The sequence below is a fragment of the Diospyros lotus genome, chromosome 1, assembly GCF_014633365.1.
Source record: "Diospyros lotus cultivar Yz01 chromosome 1, ASM1463336v1, whole genome shotgun sequence".
NCBI lineage: Eukaryota > Viridiplantae > Streptophyta > Magnoliopsida > Ericales > Ebenaceae > Diospyros > Diospyros lotus.
The window spans coordinates 34,098,052-34,114,205 of NC_068338.1; the positions used below are offsets into that span (position 1 = coordinate 34,098,052).

The window sequence follows — 16,154 nt, forward strand, 5'->3', positions numbered from 1 at the left end:
ATCTATTAATAAAATTATTTTAAACTAAATATAATATATTTTATCTAAAAAAATACATTTATTGAAAATTTTAATTTTTAAGTATTTTATAGTCTTCAATAAAAATATTTGAAGTTCTAAAAAAAATATAACAAAAATATTTATATCTCTATTGTCGCTTTTATTCATGAATTAAAATTACATTTTGGGAATAGAATTGGCACTCTTAAAAAAAATTGTTTGGTTGCAATAAATAAATAGAATATTAATTAATGAATATTTAAAAACACAATAAATTTATCAATTATCACTAACCATGATGATATAATGTGGAGTAAATAAATATCATTTTTAATAGGTTTTGCTAATAATGCTTTAAGATCATTCGTTAAGGTGTATTTAATATATTTTTTTAATATTTTAATTTATTAATAATAAATAAATATACTATATTTTAAAATTTTATCAATTAATATAAGTATTTAAATGTTTAAAATGAATTACATTAAGTACACATTAACAAATGTCTTAAGGGCATTTGTTAACAAAATCTTTTTTAATAATATACATCATTGCATCTTAACAAATACAATGCATTTGCTTCAATGAAAACAAATAGAAAATGTTTAGATATATTAATTAATTATCAAAAAATATATATTATATAAGAATAAAATATATTTATTATATTTTATTCTAAATATCACATTCAAATATTTAAATTTATTACGTTATTCATTAGAGCATATAACTTTTATTCGACATAAATAAAATCAAAGGGAGAGTGTGAACCACACCTCTTCATGTCAAGCAAACTTAACGTAAACAAAATAATATTTTTATTTAAATATTATATAAAAAATAAATATTATATAAATAATTTAATTATTTATTATATTATTTATATTATTATCTCTTGTCGTAATTTTATCACTTTTGATAATAACTTAATACACTTAATTTCAAATTTCCTAATTCATTTATAAATATGTATATAAAAAATAATATTTTTATAAAAATTGTATTTATTTATTCATTTATTATTTTTTAATAATATACATTTATTACATCTTAACAAATATCCAACCCTATAATACCAAATAGGTATTTCTTAAAAGACCGTTATACCCTTTGAATTCAGAGCAAGAGGCGGACAATTTATGCTTAATTCCAAGGGGTAGTTGGATCTTGGAATGGGAAGAGTCTTAAATTTAAAGGATAGATACGTAAAATAATATTATTTTTTAAAGTTAGGATCGTTACTTTTCAAATGAAATCTGGAACGTAATTCATGCATATGAATTTGTAGAGGAGAGGACAAGTTCTGCGGAAATTCAAAAAATAAAATAAAATATATATATATATATTAAATTATTAAAAAAAAAAAAAGAGAAACGTAGGAAGCTCATGTTCATCTCATCGTCAAATAAAATATTGTTTTATCGGAGAGCATAAAGCAAAACGCAGAATAATATAACGAGAAGGGTCAGAGCTTCGAGTATAATCCAGAGGGTTTCCAACTCTGAACAGGTGTTAGGGTTTATTTCCCGTTTGGGGACGACGACGAGACGAGGCCACTCCCTTTCTCTCTTTCTAAAGGTCGACCGGCCGAGCTGAGCCCTAGTCTGTTTATCTGCAAGATTCACTGCTTTGCATGGTGGAAAAGCCGGCGAATTTCAAGAAACGAGGCGAAAATTATCTGTTTGTCGTGCCCGCGTTTACCGCGTGGATCTCTCGCGCTGATCAGGTAAACTCATCTTCTAACTGGCATACACGCTGATTCACGGTGTGCGAAGTGCAAATGAATATTTAATCGTAGGTTTGTTGAAGTTGTCTGGCGGTGATCAGTGTGATGTTCTATGCGGCGGAGTAATAGTTATATCGTGCAGAAGTAGCAAGCATTTTACATTAAGCGAGCACCGAGTTAGTTAGTTAGTTACCGGTCCCTGAAATTTCTTAATTATTATGTTCACTAGATCTTGTATGCTCGGGCATTCGCCGGTGCTTATTACAATGTTGGTAAAAAGTGGTATCACCCTAATGGTTTGGGTTTTGGTAGGCGTGTAATCAACATATGCTTCAATTTGGTCAAAAGTCCTCATTCATTTGCCCAAGGAATTCTTCTTGATTTATTACTTACTTGTCCAACTTGATTTTTGATAAAATGAGAGATGGGGTCAAATAGAAATCTAATGATAATAGAGGCTTTGGTTTTGGTAAGGGCTGCACCATTACACCTCAGTGATCCACATGGTTTATGACACGGTTACACTCTTGTCATCCTCATCACAAATCTTAATACAGCATGTGAGGTTGGCCACACAAATTTTAGCTCGCCAATTATCTTTATATATGACCACTTATTCTGTAATTCTTTTGACCACCGTATGCCATGTCATGTCTAAGTGTCTTGTCGATCATTCTAGCTGTTATGTTTTTATGTTCAGTAGGATGTCAACTTGTCAGTTACCATACTTGAACATGAAGGCTGAGACTTTACTCATGTTTAAAATTGCTATATGTTAGTGTCATTCTGTTGTCGTCAAAGTCATGGCAAGTGGTTTGGCCTATTGCTGGTTGTTCACGAATTAGAAGTAACTAGAAAACATAAATTGTTTTTTTTTTTAATACATGTAGAGATTTTTTACTACAGGAGGGGAAGTCCTTTTCAGGATTAAGCATCCAATTTTATGTAGTCCTTGTCTTTCTAAATAAATCTAACTGTAAAATTTCAGTGAGCCTGCGATTCAACACTGACCTGTCATGTGCCAATAATAAGATATTTAGTCTCCTGTGAAGTATTATGACAAGCCTCCCCGGATCCTTGCTAAAGGGGGAGCCTTGTGCTCTGGAACCCCCTTTTTATATATGTTTATGATATTTGGTAAAGACCCTCTGCTTGTATAAGAGACATCTGACTTCTTGCTATCTATGTTCCCTTTTTCCTTTATTCCATGTTAATGTTTATTAGGCATCGTACTGGCATTGTTACTTGGTTGTGCTCTATGGTATTAAAATATAGAAAGCTGTATCCGTAAATCCTATCATGGTTGTGATGTTTTCATGTTGAATAAACTTTGATTGCTATTTGGAAATTTAATCAAAATATTTTCCACGCTTTTGTTATAGGTCAGATGTTGATTAATGGATCCTGAAGGCAACAAGTTTGGAAGAGGTAATATGCTTGGGAGTTCAATCATCTTTTTATTTTTTTTATTACTTTTCTTCTAACATGTTTCATTAAAGGTGTCCTTTAATTGTGTATTTTCTTGTTTATGTTTATTTTCTCTTTTTTCTGACTTGTTTTTTTTTTAATTCATTTTCTTATTCTTGATTGAGGGTTATCGTTACCAGTCCTTGATTTTCATTGAGGCAAGGTCATTCGGCATCTTGGAATGATGGAAGTATCACTTCAATCTAGATACACATATATTTGAGTCAACATTTTGATGCGGTGCTAAATTTTTAAGTGACAACCAGAAGAAGTCACATCTTGTGTAGAGTTTTAAGACGTGAGATAGGTACCCTAGGTGATGCAGAACCCAAACTAAAGACAAACAGTAATTCCGATTACTTAAAACCAATCTAATTCAAATTATGAAGATAATCCCAACCTATTTAGGAGTCTAGGAAATAAAAGAAATAAAAAAAGCTAGGAAACAAATTTAAAAAAAACTAATAAAACAATATTAATTTCTATTTTTACGCTTAAAATATTATTTCCCAAAATGTTGGTTTCTATGATCTTCATCACTAGGTTTCTTAGAGCAGCATGCTTATAACAAGTGTCCTATCAGATGTGGGCTTCGGGAGATCGAACAGTTGAGGAGCCTAATGCATGTCTGGAGCATATTTTGTTCCTTTTCTTTTATTTGATTGGTTTGGGAGACTGGTAATTTTCTGATAATAGTTTATAGGTTTGCAGTTGCTCTTTGCAATTTGATTGACATTAAGATTGTTGGTAACTTATACTCATAGTTTAATCTTTAAATTATCTTATTGGGTTGTAGTCTTGTCTTCTCTCTCTCTCTCTCACACACACATTCATGTTAGTCAGTCCTAGATATGATTTATCGATACAAGGTTATTCCAATGGGAAAAGAATAGTGTCTGTGTGGTTATCCCAGAGTAATTGAATTTTGAGGTTCTTTATCTTTTTAAGTCTCAACTTTGCTCTGGGCCAAAAGATCAAAAAGATTTTGGTGTTTGGTATAAACAAAAAGATGGTGTGTGGGCACCACTGAACTTTCAAGCAGAGAAGTTATTCTTCCTTCAAATATGGTTTATAATTTTTAACCATCCAAAGTTTCTTTCATTACTTTTAATCAAACATAGAACTTACCTATAAGTTCGTTTTTATTGCTTAAAGGTATCTTGATCACTAACCATCCTTACATTAAGTGACACATGGATTTTGTGCTCCCTTCCCCATGAAGAAGTGGGAGGGGTGGATTCTCCATTGTGGCTTGCCTCCTTTTTTGTCCCATTTGTCTCATGTTCTAGTTGGCTGGCTTTTGGATGTTAAATAGCATTGAACGTTCACCTAAGTGCATCTTTTCTTAGATGTTTTCCCCCTACTCAAAGTTATGGTTCAGTTTAACTGTCATTGACTTTGGCTTTAATGCTAGGGCCCAGAGAACTAACAGGTGCTGTGGATCTTATAAGTCACTACAAGTTGTTGCCGCACTTTGAGTTCTTCTGCAAGAGGCCACTTCCTTTGTCGATTTCAGATACGCACTATCTTCACAATGTGGTGGGAGACTCTGAAATTAGGAAAGGGGAAGGGATGCAATTAGATCAGCTCATTCAGGATACCTCTTATTCAAGAGAAACAAATGCTCGCATACAGCCTTTTGACTTAGATGTCCTCAGAGAAGCCTTTCAACTCAGAGAAACTGGTCCAATTGATCTGCCTACTGTAAAATTTTGCTACCTTGAAGCTTTTTCTGTGTTTTTTTTATTTGGTTCCATTTTAATGGCTCATGCTGGATGATTGTCTCTTCTTCTGTCTTATATTATAAAAATTTTGGGTTGCGGGAAGGGATTTTTTTTACTAATTATCTGTCAATTATTGCAAATTACTGATCCATTTTTATCTTCTGCTCAACAGGCAGATAAGGGGATCCCTACTATTGCTGGGAAATCTAAAAGTGAGTCCAAAGACAAGGAAAGGAAGCATAAAAAGCACAAGGACAAAGATAGGGAGAAGGATAAAGAACATAAGAAGCACAAACACCGTCACAAGGATCGAAGCAAAGACAAGGACAAGGAAAAAAAGAAAGATAGAGGCGGGCTTCATGATACTGGTGCCGAACACTCTAAGAAACACCATGACAAGGTCAGGTTTCTACTCAACTGCTTTGCTTGTACAGAATTTAGCTTCTAGGTGTCTAATAGAGTGTTTTGTTTATTCATTTAGCTGAGCCACCTAGTGTGATTAAGTGTGTGGTTGCTATTTCTATGGTTTTAAATCTTGCTGGAGTTTACAGATTTAGGCTTGTCTATTAAGGTAGCGTTTGTTAACCAAGATATAGACTGGGAAAGATGGGATATGGAAAGCATCCCGGACAAAAGTGCTTTCCATTGTGTTTGCTAAATTTTCTGGAAAGAAGTTACATGACTTCTTATCTTGAACTGTCAAGATAAATTTATCCCTTTCCCCCTTTGGATAACTTATCTTGTAAACTTATCTTGATAGAGTTTTATTTTACTCATTTTAACAAACACTACCTAAGTAATATTACTTTGTAATGCTTTAACCTGAATCTTGTATAGAAGCTTCCCTTTTTGCTTTCCAGTTAGTCATAACCATGAAAATGATTAAATCATTTTGTTACCGATTGAGATTCAGTTCAGCAATAGATATTTGAATTCTGTATCTGAATACAGTCTCATCACCCTCTTGCCTTCTAAATTTTGGGGCTTTTCAAACAGAAATGCATCTAAAAGTGTTTTTTTTTTAATTAATCCCAGAAAAGGAAGCATGATGGAGATGAAGATCTCAATGACCTTCACAGTCACAAGAAAAGCAAGGTAAAATGGAGGCAGGCTGGACAGGCAAATTCCTTAAATTAGCTTTGGTGCCTCTGAATAATGAAATACTGCTAGTAAATAAGATCTATTAGTTTTGATTTTCCTTCAAAATTATAACAAAAAGAGAAGTTTGTTGAATCATAATCTGCTAAAAAATTTCTATCTTGGAATTATTTTTAAGCTAGGCTTGATGGTATTTGTTATATCAGCAAGCTATCAATTATTAATTGGAGTTAAGAAATGCATCTATTCTATGTTTTGCATGAATAGGAGGTATATATATGTATGTATGTATTTTCTATCTTCATGTATAGGAGGTAAATCCATGTGTATAGTCTCACTGAGGCAAAGAGGTTTATATGAAACCTGTGCAAGTATACATGTGTTTGACAAAAAAATACGTATGCATGTTTGTTTACATAAATTTGTATGTAAATTATCTACTACATTGTTGTGCAGCTTGATGTCAGCATATCTGTGCAAGTGCAACAATGCCAATGAAGTATATGCATATATATATGTGTGTGTGTGTGTGTGTGTGTGTGGAGATTGGTATGTATATTGTTGCATATATGCATAACTCTAAGCACCTTTGTGTGCTTAATAGGTAACATATCCATATGGCATATCCCTACATGAGTTAAGAGTTGCCAGTTCATATGCACATTTAACTATGATTCCATGCATGTGCTTATTGGTGCATGTTGTTGCGCTACTGGAAGTTAGGGGTGGCCAAACAAGGGGAATGGTGGAATTGTCCAGTTTCTTACTAATAAAATTGAATCTTTTTTTTTGGTTCTAAAAAGAGGAAGCTGACCTTCTAATGTTCTTTTCTCAAGTATGAATGAAACATCAATTATTGATTGTTTTGGTTAGATTAGAGGGTAAACAAAGACTGCAAGTCTTTACCTTTTTAGAGTTCTTCCCTTAGCCCATGAACACATATTTGTTGAGCTTCTCACAGTGATAGTATGAATATACAAAATGTTACTTCACTTCTCAGTCTCTCTTCATTAATTTTGTCTTCTGTGCATTGTTCATATTATTGCAGCATAAGAGCTCAAAGATTGATGAGATGGGTGCCATAAGAGTACCAGGTTGAAAGAGCACATATGGCCTATTTTATATTTTGTCAGATGTTCGGTTCAGAATTTTGAGGGTCTGTGCGAACTGTTGACAAGCCATCTAAGGTACATACTTTCTGCTTTCATATTGACTGTTCTCTGTTGCATGTTCCTTTCATGCTTTTCTTGAAATCATTTAATACATTGCGGAATACATTGGAGATATGGCCAGAACTAGGCCTGAAATGACTAGTCGATAACATTTATGCCTGGGCAATCATTTTCACTCTATTTCACCTGGAATATACATCATTGACAAATACTCTTTAGTAACTTGGCCTTGGCGTGTGGCTGTCTGTATCTGCTGTTATTCCACTGCTACTTGGACAGGATCCCCCACCTTGAATTATGAAGGAGCACTTTAGAATTTAAAGACTTCAAGTTAAACATGTAAAAGACTTGGATAATGTTATGTCAGGACATGGAAATAAAGTTATTAATAACCAATATTAGTTCAGATATTTTGGATTAATTATTTAAAAAGAAAGAGAGATTACACTCCAAATCAAGGCAAGATGGTTAGAGTGGAAAAATCGCGTAAGCATTTTATATAATCATAAATCTCTTTAAAGCTAAATTGATGTTTTATCAGATGGCTATAAGATCATCTTTAGTATCTAGTTCAGAATGTTGGGCAGTCAAGCATTAATATGTGCAAAATATTAGTGTAACTGAGATGAGTATATTATAATGAATTTGTGGCAGTGGCCATATAAGAAAAAACAAAATCAGAAATAAGATTATCCATAACAAAGTTGAAGGGACACTTGTGAAGTTAAGATGCATGAGATGAGATTAAGATGATTTAGACATGTAATAAGAAAACCTAGATGTACTTGTGAGGCAAGTAAATGGAATTGAATATATTTGTAGCAAAAAATGTAGAGAAAGATCAAAGAAAACTTGATTGGAAAATCTTATAATACATGACATATAACTGGGAAGTTGGAATCCATGTACTGGATAGAGATATGGCCGTGGAGATAATTTGCGAGTTAGAATTCATGTAGTTAACTCCATCTAGTGGTATGTAAGGCTTGTAATGTTGTTGCTGTTTTTGTTTTTTTGGGCAGGGGTAGGGGCTCCTAGGGACTAAGAACCAGAATATATTATGGTGAACTTGAGTATATATGAATCACAATTCTGGTTATAATGCACTTTGGCAGAGATTGCACAAAATGTATTGAATTACAAGTTCTGTGCAAATCTATCATATGAGGTTCCGCACAATAATGTTGGCTACCTATATTCATATGGCAAAAAGATGATACTCTTTAATCTGTACCTCACTTCTAAAATGGTAGGGTGGATGTTGAGCTCTCGGTTGTTTTGTTTATGGAAAGAACTAAAGCAAGCAGGAATTTGAAGATAAATATTAAGAAATAATAAAAAAGGATTATCTGCAGGAGGTGACTGTTAAAATATTCGCTTTATGAGTGATTGACTATTCCCCTTCTGTAGATGGCATTTATGATACATGGAGTAGTGTAAGTATAGCATAGGGGTGTGCCCCATGTGTTAGGTTTTCTTAAACTTTTGGTATACTGAAATATGTATAAGTTTGATTCCAGTAGCTAGACAGGTGGTGATGATTAAACATGATGTGAATTGTAAAAAAATTTAAAATAGAATGCCGTTGTGGTTTAGAAATATTAAAACAAATGAAACTTAAGTGGGAAAATGGAATTTTTATGTCTTGTCCATGTTAGACTCTTGGAAATTTTCTTTAGAGTGAAATGTGAGTGCTAGACATACTTTTCAAACCATTGTGTTGTCACACATCATTGACACATCCCAGGAGGAAATCAAATAGTACATCAATGATGAACAGGAGATTGGTTGCAGAAAATTGGAGAAGAGGAGACGATCAAAGGGGGAGGGTTGACATTGAATTTTGCAGGCTTGAACTAATCAATCACCAAACCAGACAGAAAATGGTTGGATGCTCTCCTGTTATTGTCTGCCATATGCTTGTGTCGCTAGTGGTCAGATGCTGTCCTCAGCACCAACTCACTTATCGAAGAATTGGTTGCCCTCATGGAAAGGTCCGGTCCTGTTGATTTTGGCATAACTCTAATAGTTAGAGATCAAGCTGCTTAAATGAATTTGGGCTCCAGATATTTGGGCCAAGGCTGACGGGCTATTGGCAGAAAAGAATGGGCTATTCAGTTGAGTTTGAATCAGTTACTAGGATTAAGGATTGGCTGAAGTTGGGTTAACAGCTGGGTCAGGTAAGCTGTATCTGAGTAGAGGAATGGCCTGCATTGGATTCAATATGGGACTACCAGAATCAGGGTTTGTCCAAAAGGAGATGGATGAAGGATTGGATGGCAGGCTTAAAGTTTTCTGGAGTAGTAGCAGGAGAATGACTGCAGAGAGGATTCCTGCCCTCGGCAAAGGTGTTGCATGGGCTCATTGAAATCGGTGAGGATTTTGGCAAGGAAGCAATGGTGTTGGTGAGGTCTGAGGATGCAAACCAGGAAGGGAGGTCTGGAATGAGGCTCGAGTCATTCTTCTTGGCTTTGTATATGATGTCGACTGGGAAATTGGGCTTTCCCTACTGACCTTCAATGGTCTCAGATGGGGGTCAAAGTTGGTGATGGTGGCCCTGACAGTCTTTGAATGTTTAGTCTAGTCATGTTTGGTCAGTCCTGCAAGTTATCCAAAGGCAATGGTGTTTGGGTGTTCAGTGAAGGTGAATGTGTTGGTGTTTCAATGAATATGGATTGCTGGTTTCTGTAATGTTGAGATCTGATTCGGTGCAAGTTGCTGTACTGTTGGATTTCTCTGATGGTTCCAGAACTGAGCTGAATTGCTTCTGAACTGAGAGTTGAATTGCGGCTGTGATTCTCTTGGATGGTTGTCAAAAGTTTCCTGGGTGAGTGTTCAAAGATTTCAAGCAGAGGCTGCTTCCAAAATGCTTGTGTCTCTGATGTGTTGGGAATTCTAAGTTATTTTTAAACACTGATGAAAGTGGGATGCTGTGGATCAGGGTTTTCTCTGATTCCAAAATTATAGTGGATGGATTGTCGCAAAAAATTGGAGAAGAAGAGAAGATTGGGAGGGGAGAGAAGAAATCTGGAGAAGAATTGAAGATCTGGACGGGTTGAGAGAAGAGGAAGAAGTGGAGAGGCAGTTTCTACGAAGTACTATGATTCTCCACATTGCAATCTTATTCCACTTCTAACTCCTGATAACATTAATAATGCCTATTTATAGGCTAAAGTTCAACCAAAAAAGAAAAAATTGTTAACTAACAATTATCCAAACAGATATACTAAAAATAAAAGCTAAAAAATCTAAAATCTAATATCAAAAGTTAAATAAATAAAATTTCCTATTTAACATATAATGCAGGATTCTATGCCATCAGTCATATACCTGTTATCTGTTATAGTTACTCTGTAGTATGAACTAACAACTCTTAACAAGTCACAACCCTGTCCCAAACTTGGCTAATTGCTATTACCAGAACTATTTCTTACCAAGTCTCAAGAATGAAAATCCTATTCCAGGGTGATCTGTCCTTGTAAGTTTTTTAATATGCTTTGAAGTTTCTGCTGAAACTGGAGTAATGATGTATCCTATAACCCAAATGCTAACACTTACCACACTTTTCTGAATAAGTTGATCCTCCCATTGCTCAAATATATTTGAGTTTCATTAGCAAGAGAACTATAGTCTCCTCCAAGCTTTGGTTTCCTGGTCTTTCTTCTTCCTTTTTGGTGGAGCAAGAAGAAAAATCACTTGGCTGTAGATGTTATCTCCTCATAAACATTCACTTTTTATACAAATTTTCAGCTCAGAAGTCGTATTATCTTTATTGCTTGTCAGCTTACTTGTGCTTTTCAATCCCTGCAGGACTCTCGACGAACAAACAATTGTCATGGAGGTGAATTCACCTGCCGAAAGGTATTTGAGTGTATAGTGCAAACAGCTGAAAATGAACTTTTGTATCATAAGGTCTCTGATATAATGGGTAGTGACATGCAGAACTTTATCCTTTCTTCAGTTTAGTGATGCTTTGGATATCTCATCAAATATTCATTGCCATTATATTGGTTGTGTAGAATTTTAAAGTTTCATAATCAGTTGATATCTGCTTGCAGCTGAGGATGGTGGAAGGAGTAGGTTAAGTGCTAGTCTATATTCTTCACATTTGTCCTTGAGACAACACTTAACACATCAACACTATTCAGAGAAGGATTACCCTGTACCAGTTTTCTTATGTATTCTTTGATGAGTCCCCCTTGATTCTGCCGGAGGTTTTGTAACTTAAAAAGAAAAGTGAAATTCGGCTGGAGACTTAGACGAAGCGAATAGTGCCATTAAACCAACCATTGTATATAGTGGGGTTGTTAATTCCATTTCAACTTTTATATTTTCCAATGGTATTCAACCATATAGCGGTTAGAGGCAGTTTCTACGAAGTTGAATAATGCCTATGATTTTGGCTCATGTTTTGCCAAAATCTTAAGTTCTCCTTGGAGTTATTTAGATCTCACCCAAGCTTTGGGAGTACCATCTTCATGCTGCTGAGTAGATTTCAAGGTTCTGCTTGGTGTAGTGAGGCTGTGAGAGCGTGTTTGTGGAATATAATATAGCTATTTTTGGTTCATCAATCATGGAGTGTTTCCCCTGATGCCCCACCTGCTGTCATTTTCATGTACCATTGGCATCTTTCTTCTTGTTTTGGGGCTGCGAAGAAGATGGATGTGATGTCTTCCTGCAGTGGAGGAATACTTCCCTTCCAAAAAATTAGAAGCATGATTTTCTGGTGTTGAAGTGTGTGGGTCACCTCTGAGTCCCTGCCACCATCCCATCCAAGTATTATCATATTATGCATCTTGTGACCGGTCCTGTGATTGATTTTGCTATGCGTTTATAAATAATTGCTTCAGGGGGAATTCTATGGTACTTATGGATACTAATATTATCTATGATATTAGAAGCTTTATGTACAATAAGGGTGAATTATATAATTATTGTATAAAGATTATTCATGTATATAATATTTTTTGTGTTATATAATACATCTTACATCACATCTTTTGCCTTATCTGCGGTAATGGTGCAGTGGGTACACCATGGAACTTGTTTCATCATATGCAATACAAAATATAATTACGATTGTACAGGGGAAAAATATTTTATTATTTGGTGCAAACTGATTCTCCGGGAATCAGAAAACGTTGTCAACCCAATACACGTCCAACGCCAGTTGTTCCCCATGTGGAAAGAGTTTGAGCCAATATGGTTTTTATGTCATATTCAAAATGAAGTACTGTAAGACGTTTAGCCAGCCCACAAAATCAAATAAATATTGCATCTGGGACTTTCTAGATGCCAAGCCTTTCGCTCAATGGCTGGAAGTTTGTTTCCCCTACCTGCCATGGTTAGTAGTGTGATGTGTCCTTTACTTGAAGAAAACCCTTAAAGAATGACAATAGGGACAACGCCAAAGCACTTTCCCTAATACGCTTCTACGGTAATCATGCATTAAAAAAAAAAAAAAAAAAAAATCAATCATGCCTCATATGTGCAATCAAGAGACGTAGTCCATGAGGCTTCCTTGCCCACCCTGGCACCCTTTGCCTGGCAGACATGGATCAGGCATTATATGATATTACGATACATGAGCTTTACTTCATCCTATTATATATTTTTTAAATTTAGTTAATACCATATACGTAACGTCTTAATCTTATTACATAGGTAACAGTCTATAGAGATTTTAATTTGCCTATTATCTCTTAATTAATGCCATACGAACATAATTTTTATACAAAATTCTTTATTGACATGCATGGCGTATTGATATTCATGAGTCCTTACAATAGAAACATTTAGCAAAGTTGCTAAAAAATATAAAAATGCCACCCTCAACATATCTATTTGAAGTAGCATCATTCAGGCTTCTCCTATTTCTTTCCATCACAGTCCGTTTTCTTTTCTTTTTCCCCACGGAATCCCATGATGTTACTTCAAATAGGTTGTCCACTAAAAGACCTAGCAATTTGTGGTACTGAAAAGCATCAAAATCCAGATGATATCTAATGGGGACAAAGCCTGGAGTGGAGATACAAGAAAAAAAAGTGGCATCAGACATCCTTTTGGTAAAGGCTAAGACCTTCCTCAATCAACAGTGCTAAAATCTACCTTCCGCACCAATCTGCTCGATTATTCAGACACAATTGCCCCAAAGCTAGGGGCATTTCATCAAGTTAACAGGAGGCCCTCAATTGCTCAATTTCCGGGAAAACGGGGGCCTCAAAAACACTTATAAATCTTCCCTGTAATTGGTCATGGCATGCCCTCAAAAAAGGATAGAAAGATAAATGTAAAAAAAGACAACCTTTAATCTTCATCTACAAGCTTTTGTGGCTTTTCTTTTTCTTTTATATATTTGAAACTTTTTGTCCAAGAAACCCACACTTTCATAAGCTTTTGGTGGAGCTTTAAAAATTTCAACGGTCCAAAAAAACATAGCTACAAAAGACATATAGAGATTTGACAAAAAAAAAAAAAAAAAAAAGCAAGCCTACTTCGTGATCCTAATGGTGCTAGTGTTTGATTCAAAAGATTAAAGTGGGCATTCTAGTCATCCCATTAACATACAGCTAGGATATCTTGAGGTCCTATTGTGCGTAAAGTAAGAGAAATAGTTTTTCTACAGTCACATGACCTACTTTGCACTAAAAAGTTATGCGGTTGTAAAAGAAAACAGTAAAGTGAACAAGCGTTAGATAAAGAGTCGTGCTACAGTATCGTCGTGCTATAGTGCCTGAAAAAGGTTGACGCACAAATTTACTAAAAAATTATCAGGCAAACTTTAACAATGTTGAAGTCCACCCACCAAACTTCATCACAGATGAAGTCTGCCCACATTACAGATGAAGTTCTCCCACATTGTGTGGGCAGATTTCATCTGAGATGAAATTCGTTGGGCGGAGTTGAAGTCCACCTAGTTCACTTTGGGCGAATTTCATCATAGATGAAATTTGCTCGAATTTTATTTAAATGTGCACGCGGTGTTTTCAATGTGAGGATATTTTTGATATTTGATATTTTTAGTCATCTCACGCGTAAACTAATTTGGACAAAATAGAATAATCCTTAGATAAATAATCAATACATTATTTTTTTCAAATGCCGTATTGACATGACAAGTATGAATGATTATGTATTAAAAACAAAATACAGTTTTTAAAGAAAAAAATTGTAAAATTCTTATTTAAATTAAAGAAATTATAGATGATAAATTTGTTTTGAGTGCACAAAGTTGTTATTTAGATTAAGATTTCTAAAGATGATTTAAAACTAATAAAAATCAAATAAGTGAAAATTTTACTTATAGAATAATCACAACAAGATGGGCTCCACGTGCTTAATTCTTAAAAAAAAAAAAGAAGAAGAAGAAGAAGACACAATCATGCATGTAGTCTGTATGTATGAACAATGCAAGTCCAGGATGCCAATGTGACATTCATAATGCACAATCATGCATCTAATATGGGCGCTACATGTGCAATAATACCAAAAATAACAAGGCCACGACCATGCACGTGCCTTCCCCATGCCATCCTTGTACCTTCTTCATGTACCATGTTATCCATTGGCTTTGGAACCCCTCTAAAGACATGGATGAGTTAATTGGAAGAGTAATATATAAGTGCTAATTTGATGAGTTATAAGTTTAATTTTTGTATTGTATTAGAATTAAAGATATAATTTGTGATTTATTTTTTTAATATAATTGAGAATATGAACACCAAAAACCATGCAAGGAGGATTATCTTAAAGATGATTTTGTAATGTCTATTAAATAATAATAAATTTATCAAATAGAACACATAAGCATGATTTAAACTCTAATCCTAAAGAAAACAGTTATCTTAACAGTCATCCATCCCATCTAACTCTTTTAAAAGTTTTACTTAAAATAATAATCTTTAAGACAGTGAGTTTTTAACTTTTGAAATAAATAAATATAAAAAATGCAAGGACTTGTGTTAAGCAGAGTGTGTGATGTTTGGACTTCTCTTTAGAGGTGTCGGCCACATAAGAGCAATTCCATCAGATTTAAATCTCCACGTGATATGGGGTTCAATTCAAAAGGCTTATAATAATAATAATAATAATAATAATAAATCAATATTAGATCCATTATTGATGCACTTTCACTTTTGCCTCACCACTCACTAATAAATTTATCTTAAACGGCAACGTTTTTGGTCAAAATAGTCAGCAATTTTATATATAATTCGTCAGTATAATTTTGTTTTGTTGTAAAAAATTAAGAATGTATCGTCGTGAACATTCTAGACGTCGGTTAGCGGCAATCGGCTAGGTAGGGTTATCAGTTATGGCGGGGATCTCCGTGTCGGTGACGGAGAACGATCGTTGTTTCCGATGGCTCGTACTTTGATACGGTATGAATTCCGATCGCGTATTGTTGGATGGATTTGTGAGCAGAATTTCATATTCCTCCGGAGCGCCAATCCAATGGGAAACAGAAACGCAGGCACGCACACAAAGAGGAGTAAGTGAGAACGCGGCTCTTTTCACTTGGACTTTCATCTCAATCCTCGGGCCGAGATTGTCGGTGACCACTCACTGTTTTCTTCCTTTGTCTGCTTGCTCTTTCACTGTTTTCTTAAGCCCAGCGGTATTAGCAAAATATCTATTTTTCTTGCCAAAAAATCGTGTATTTTTGTTTTTTTTGGAAAATTTCCCTGCTTTTCCATTTTGATACTGAGAATAATAACATTTTGATAAGCTCTTTGCCTTCAAGAGGTTCACGTTTGAGTAGATGATGGGGATTGGGGATGGGGCAGAAAGAAGTTAGAATTTAAGATTTAAAGGAAGGGAGGGTTTGGAAAGGAAAGGATTTATTATTATTATTATTATTATTTAGAAGATATTTTAAAGAAAGAATAAATTAAAAGTAGAGTAAAAGAAGATTAAATAAAGCCGACTTTACAAAACTTACCCTAACAAGTGGAACCTGTCTACGCA

At 34.6% G+C, this 16,154-nt stretch overlaps 1 protein-coding gene across 4 annotated transcripts; it reads left to right on the forward strand.

Annotated features, from left to right (window-relative positions):
- The first annotated feature begins 1,441 nt into the window (after nucleotides 1-1,441).
- Nucleotides 1,442-12,181, forward strand: LOC127812931 (mediator of RNA polymerase II transcription subunit 19a-like). Of its 4 annotated transcripts, none has more exons than XM_052353547.1 (8): nucleotides 1,444-1,726; nucleotides 3,109-3,154; nucleotides 4,608-4,897; nucleotides 5,090-5,317; nucleotides 5,953-6,012; nucleotides 7,064-7,202; nucleotides 10,998-11,048; nucleotides 11,207-12,181. In XM_052353547.1, exons 2-6 carry the CDS (start codon nucleotides 3,124-3,126, stop codon nucleotides 7,112-7,114), a joined length of 660 nt encoding a protein of 219 aa, XP_052209507.1. In that variant the 5' UTR covers nucleotides 1,444-1,726; nucleotides 3,109-3,123; the 3' UTR covers nucleotides 7,115-7,202; nucleotides 10,998-11,048; nucleotides 11,207-12,181. The 4 variants fall into 4 exon arrangements, with proteins under 4 accessions (XP_052209515.1, XP_052209507.1, XP_052209498.1 ...); XM_052353538.1 differs by having other exon boundaries at nucleotides 11,246-12,181; XM_052353529.1 differs by having other exon boundaries at nucleotides 10,998-12,181.
- Nucleotides 12,182-16,154: the final 3,973 nt, after the last annotated feature.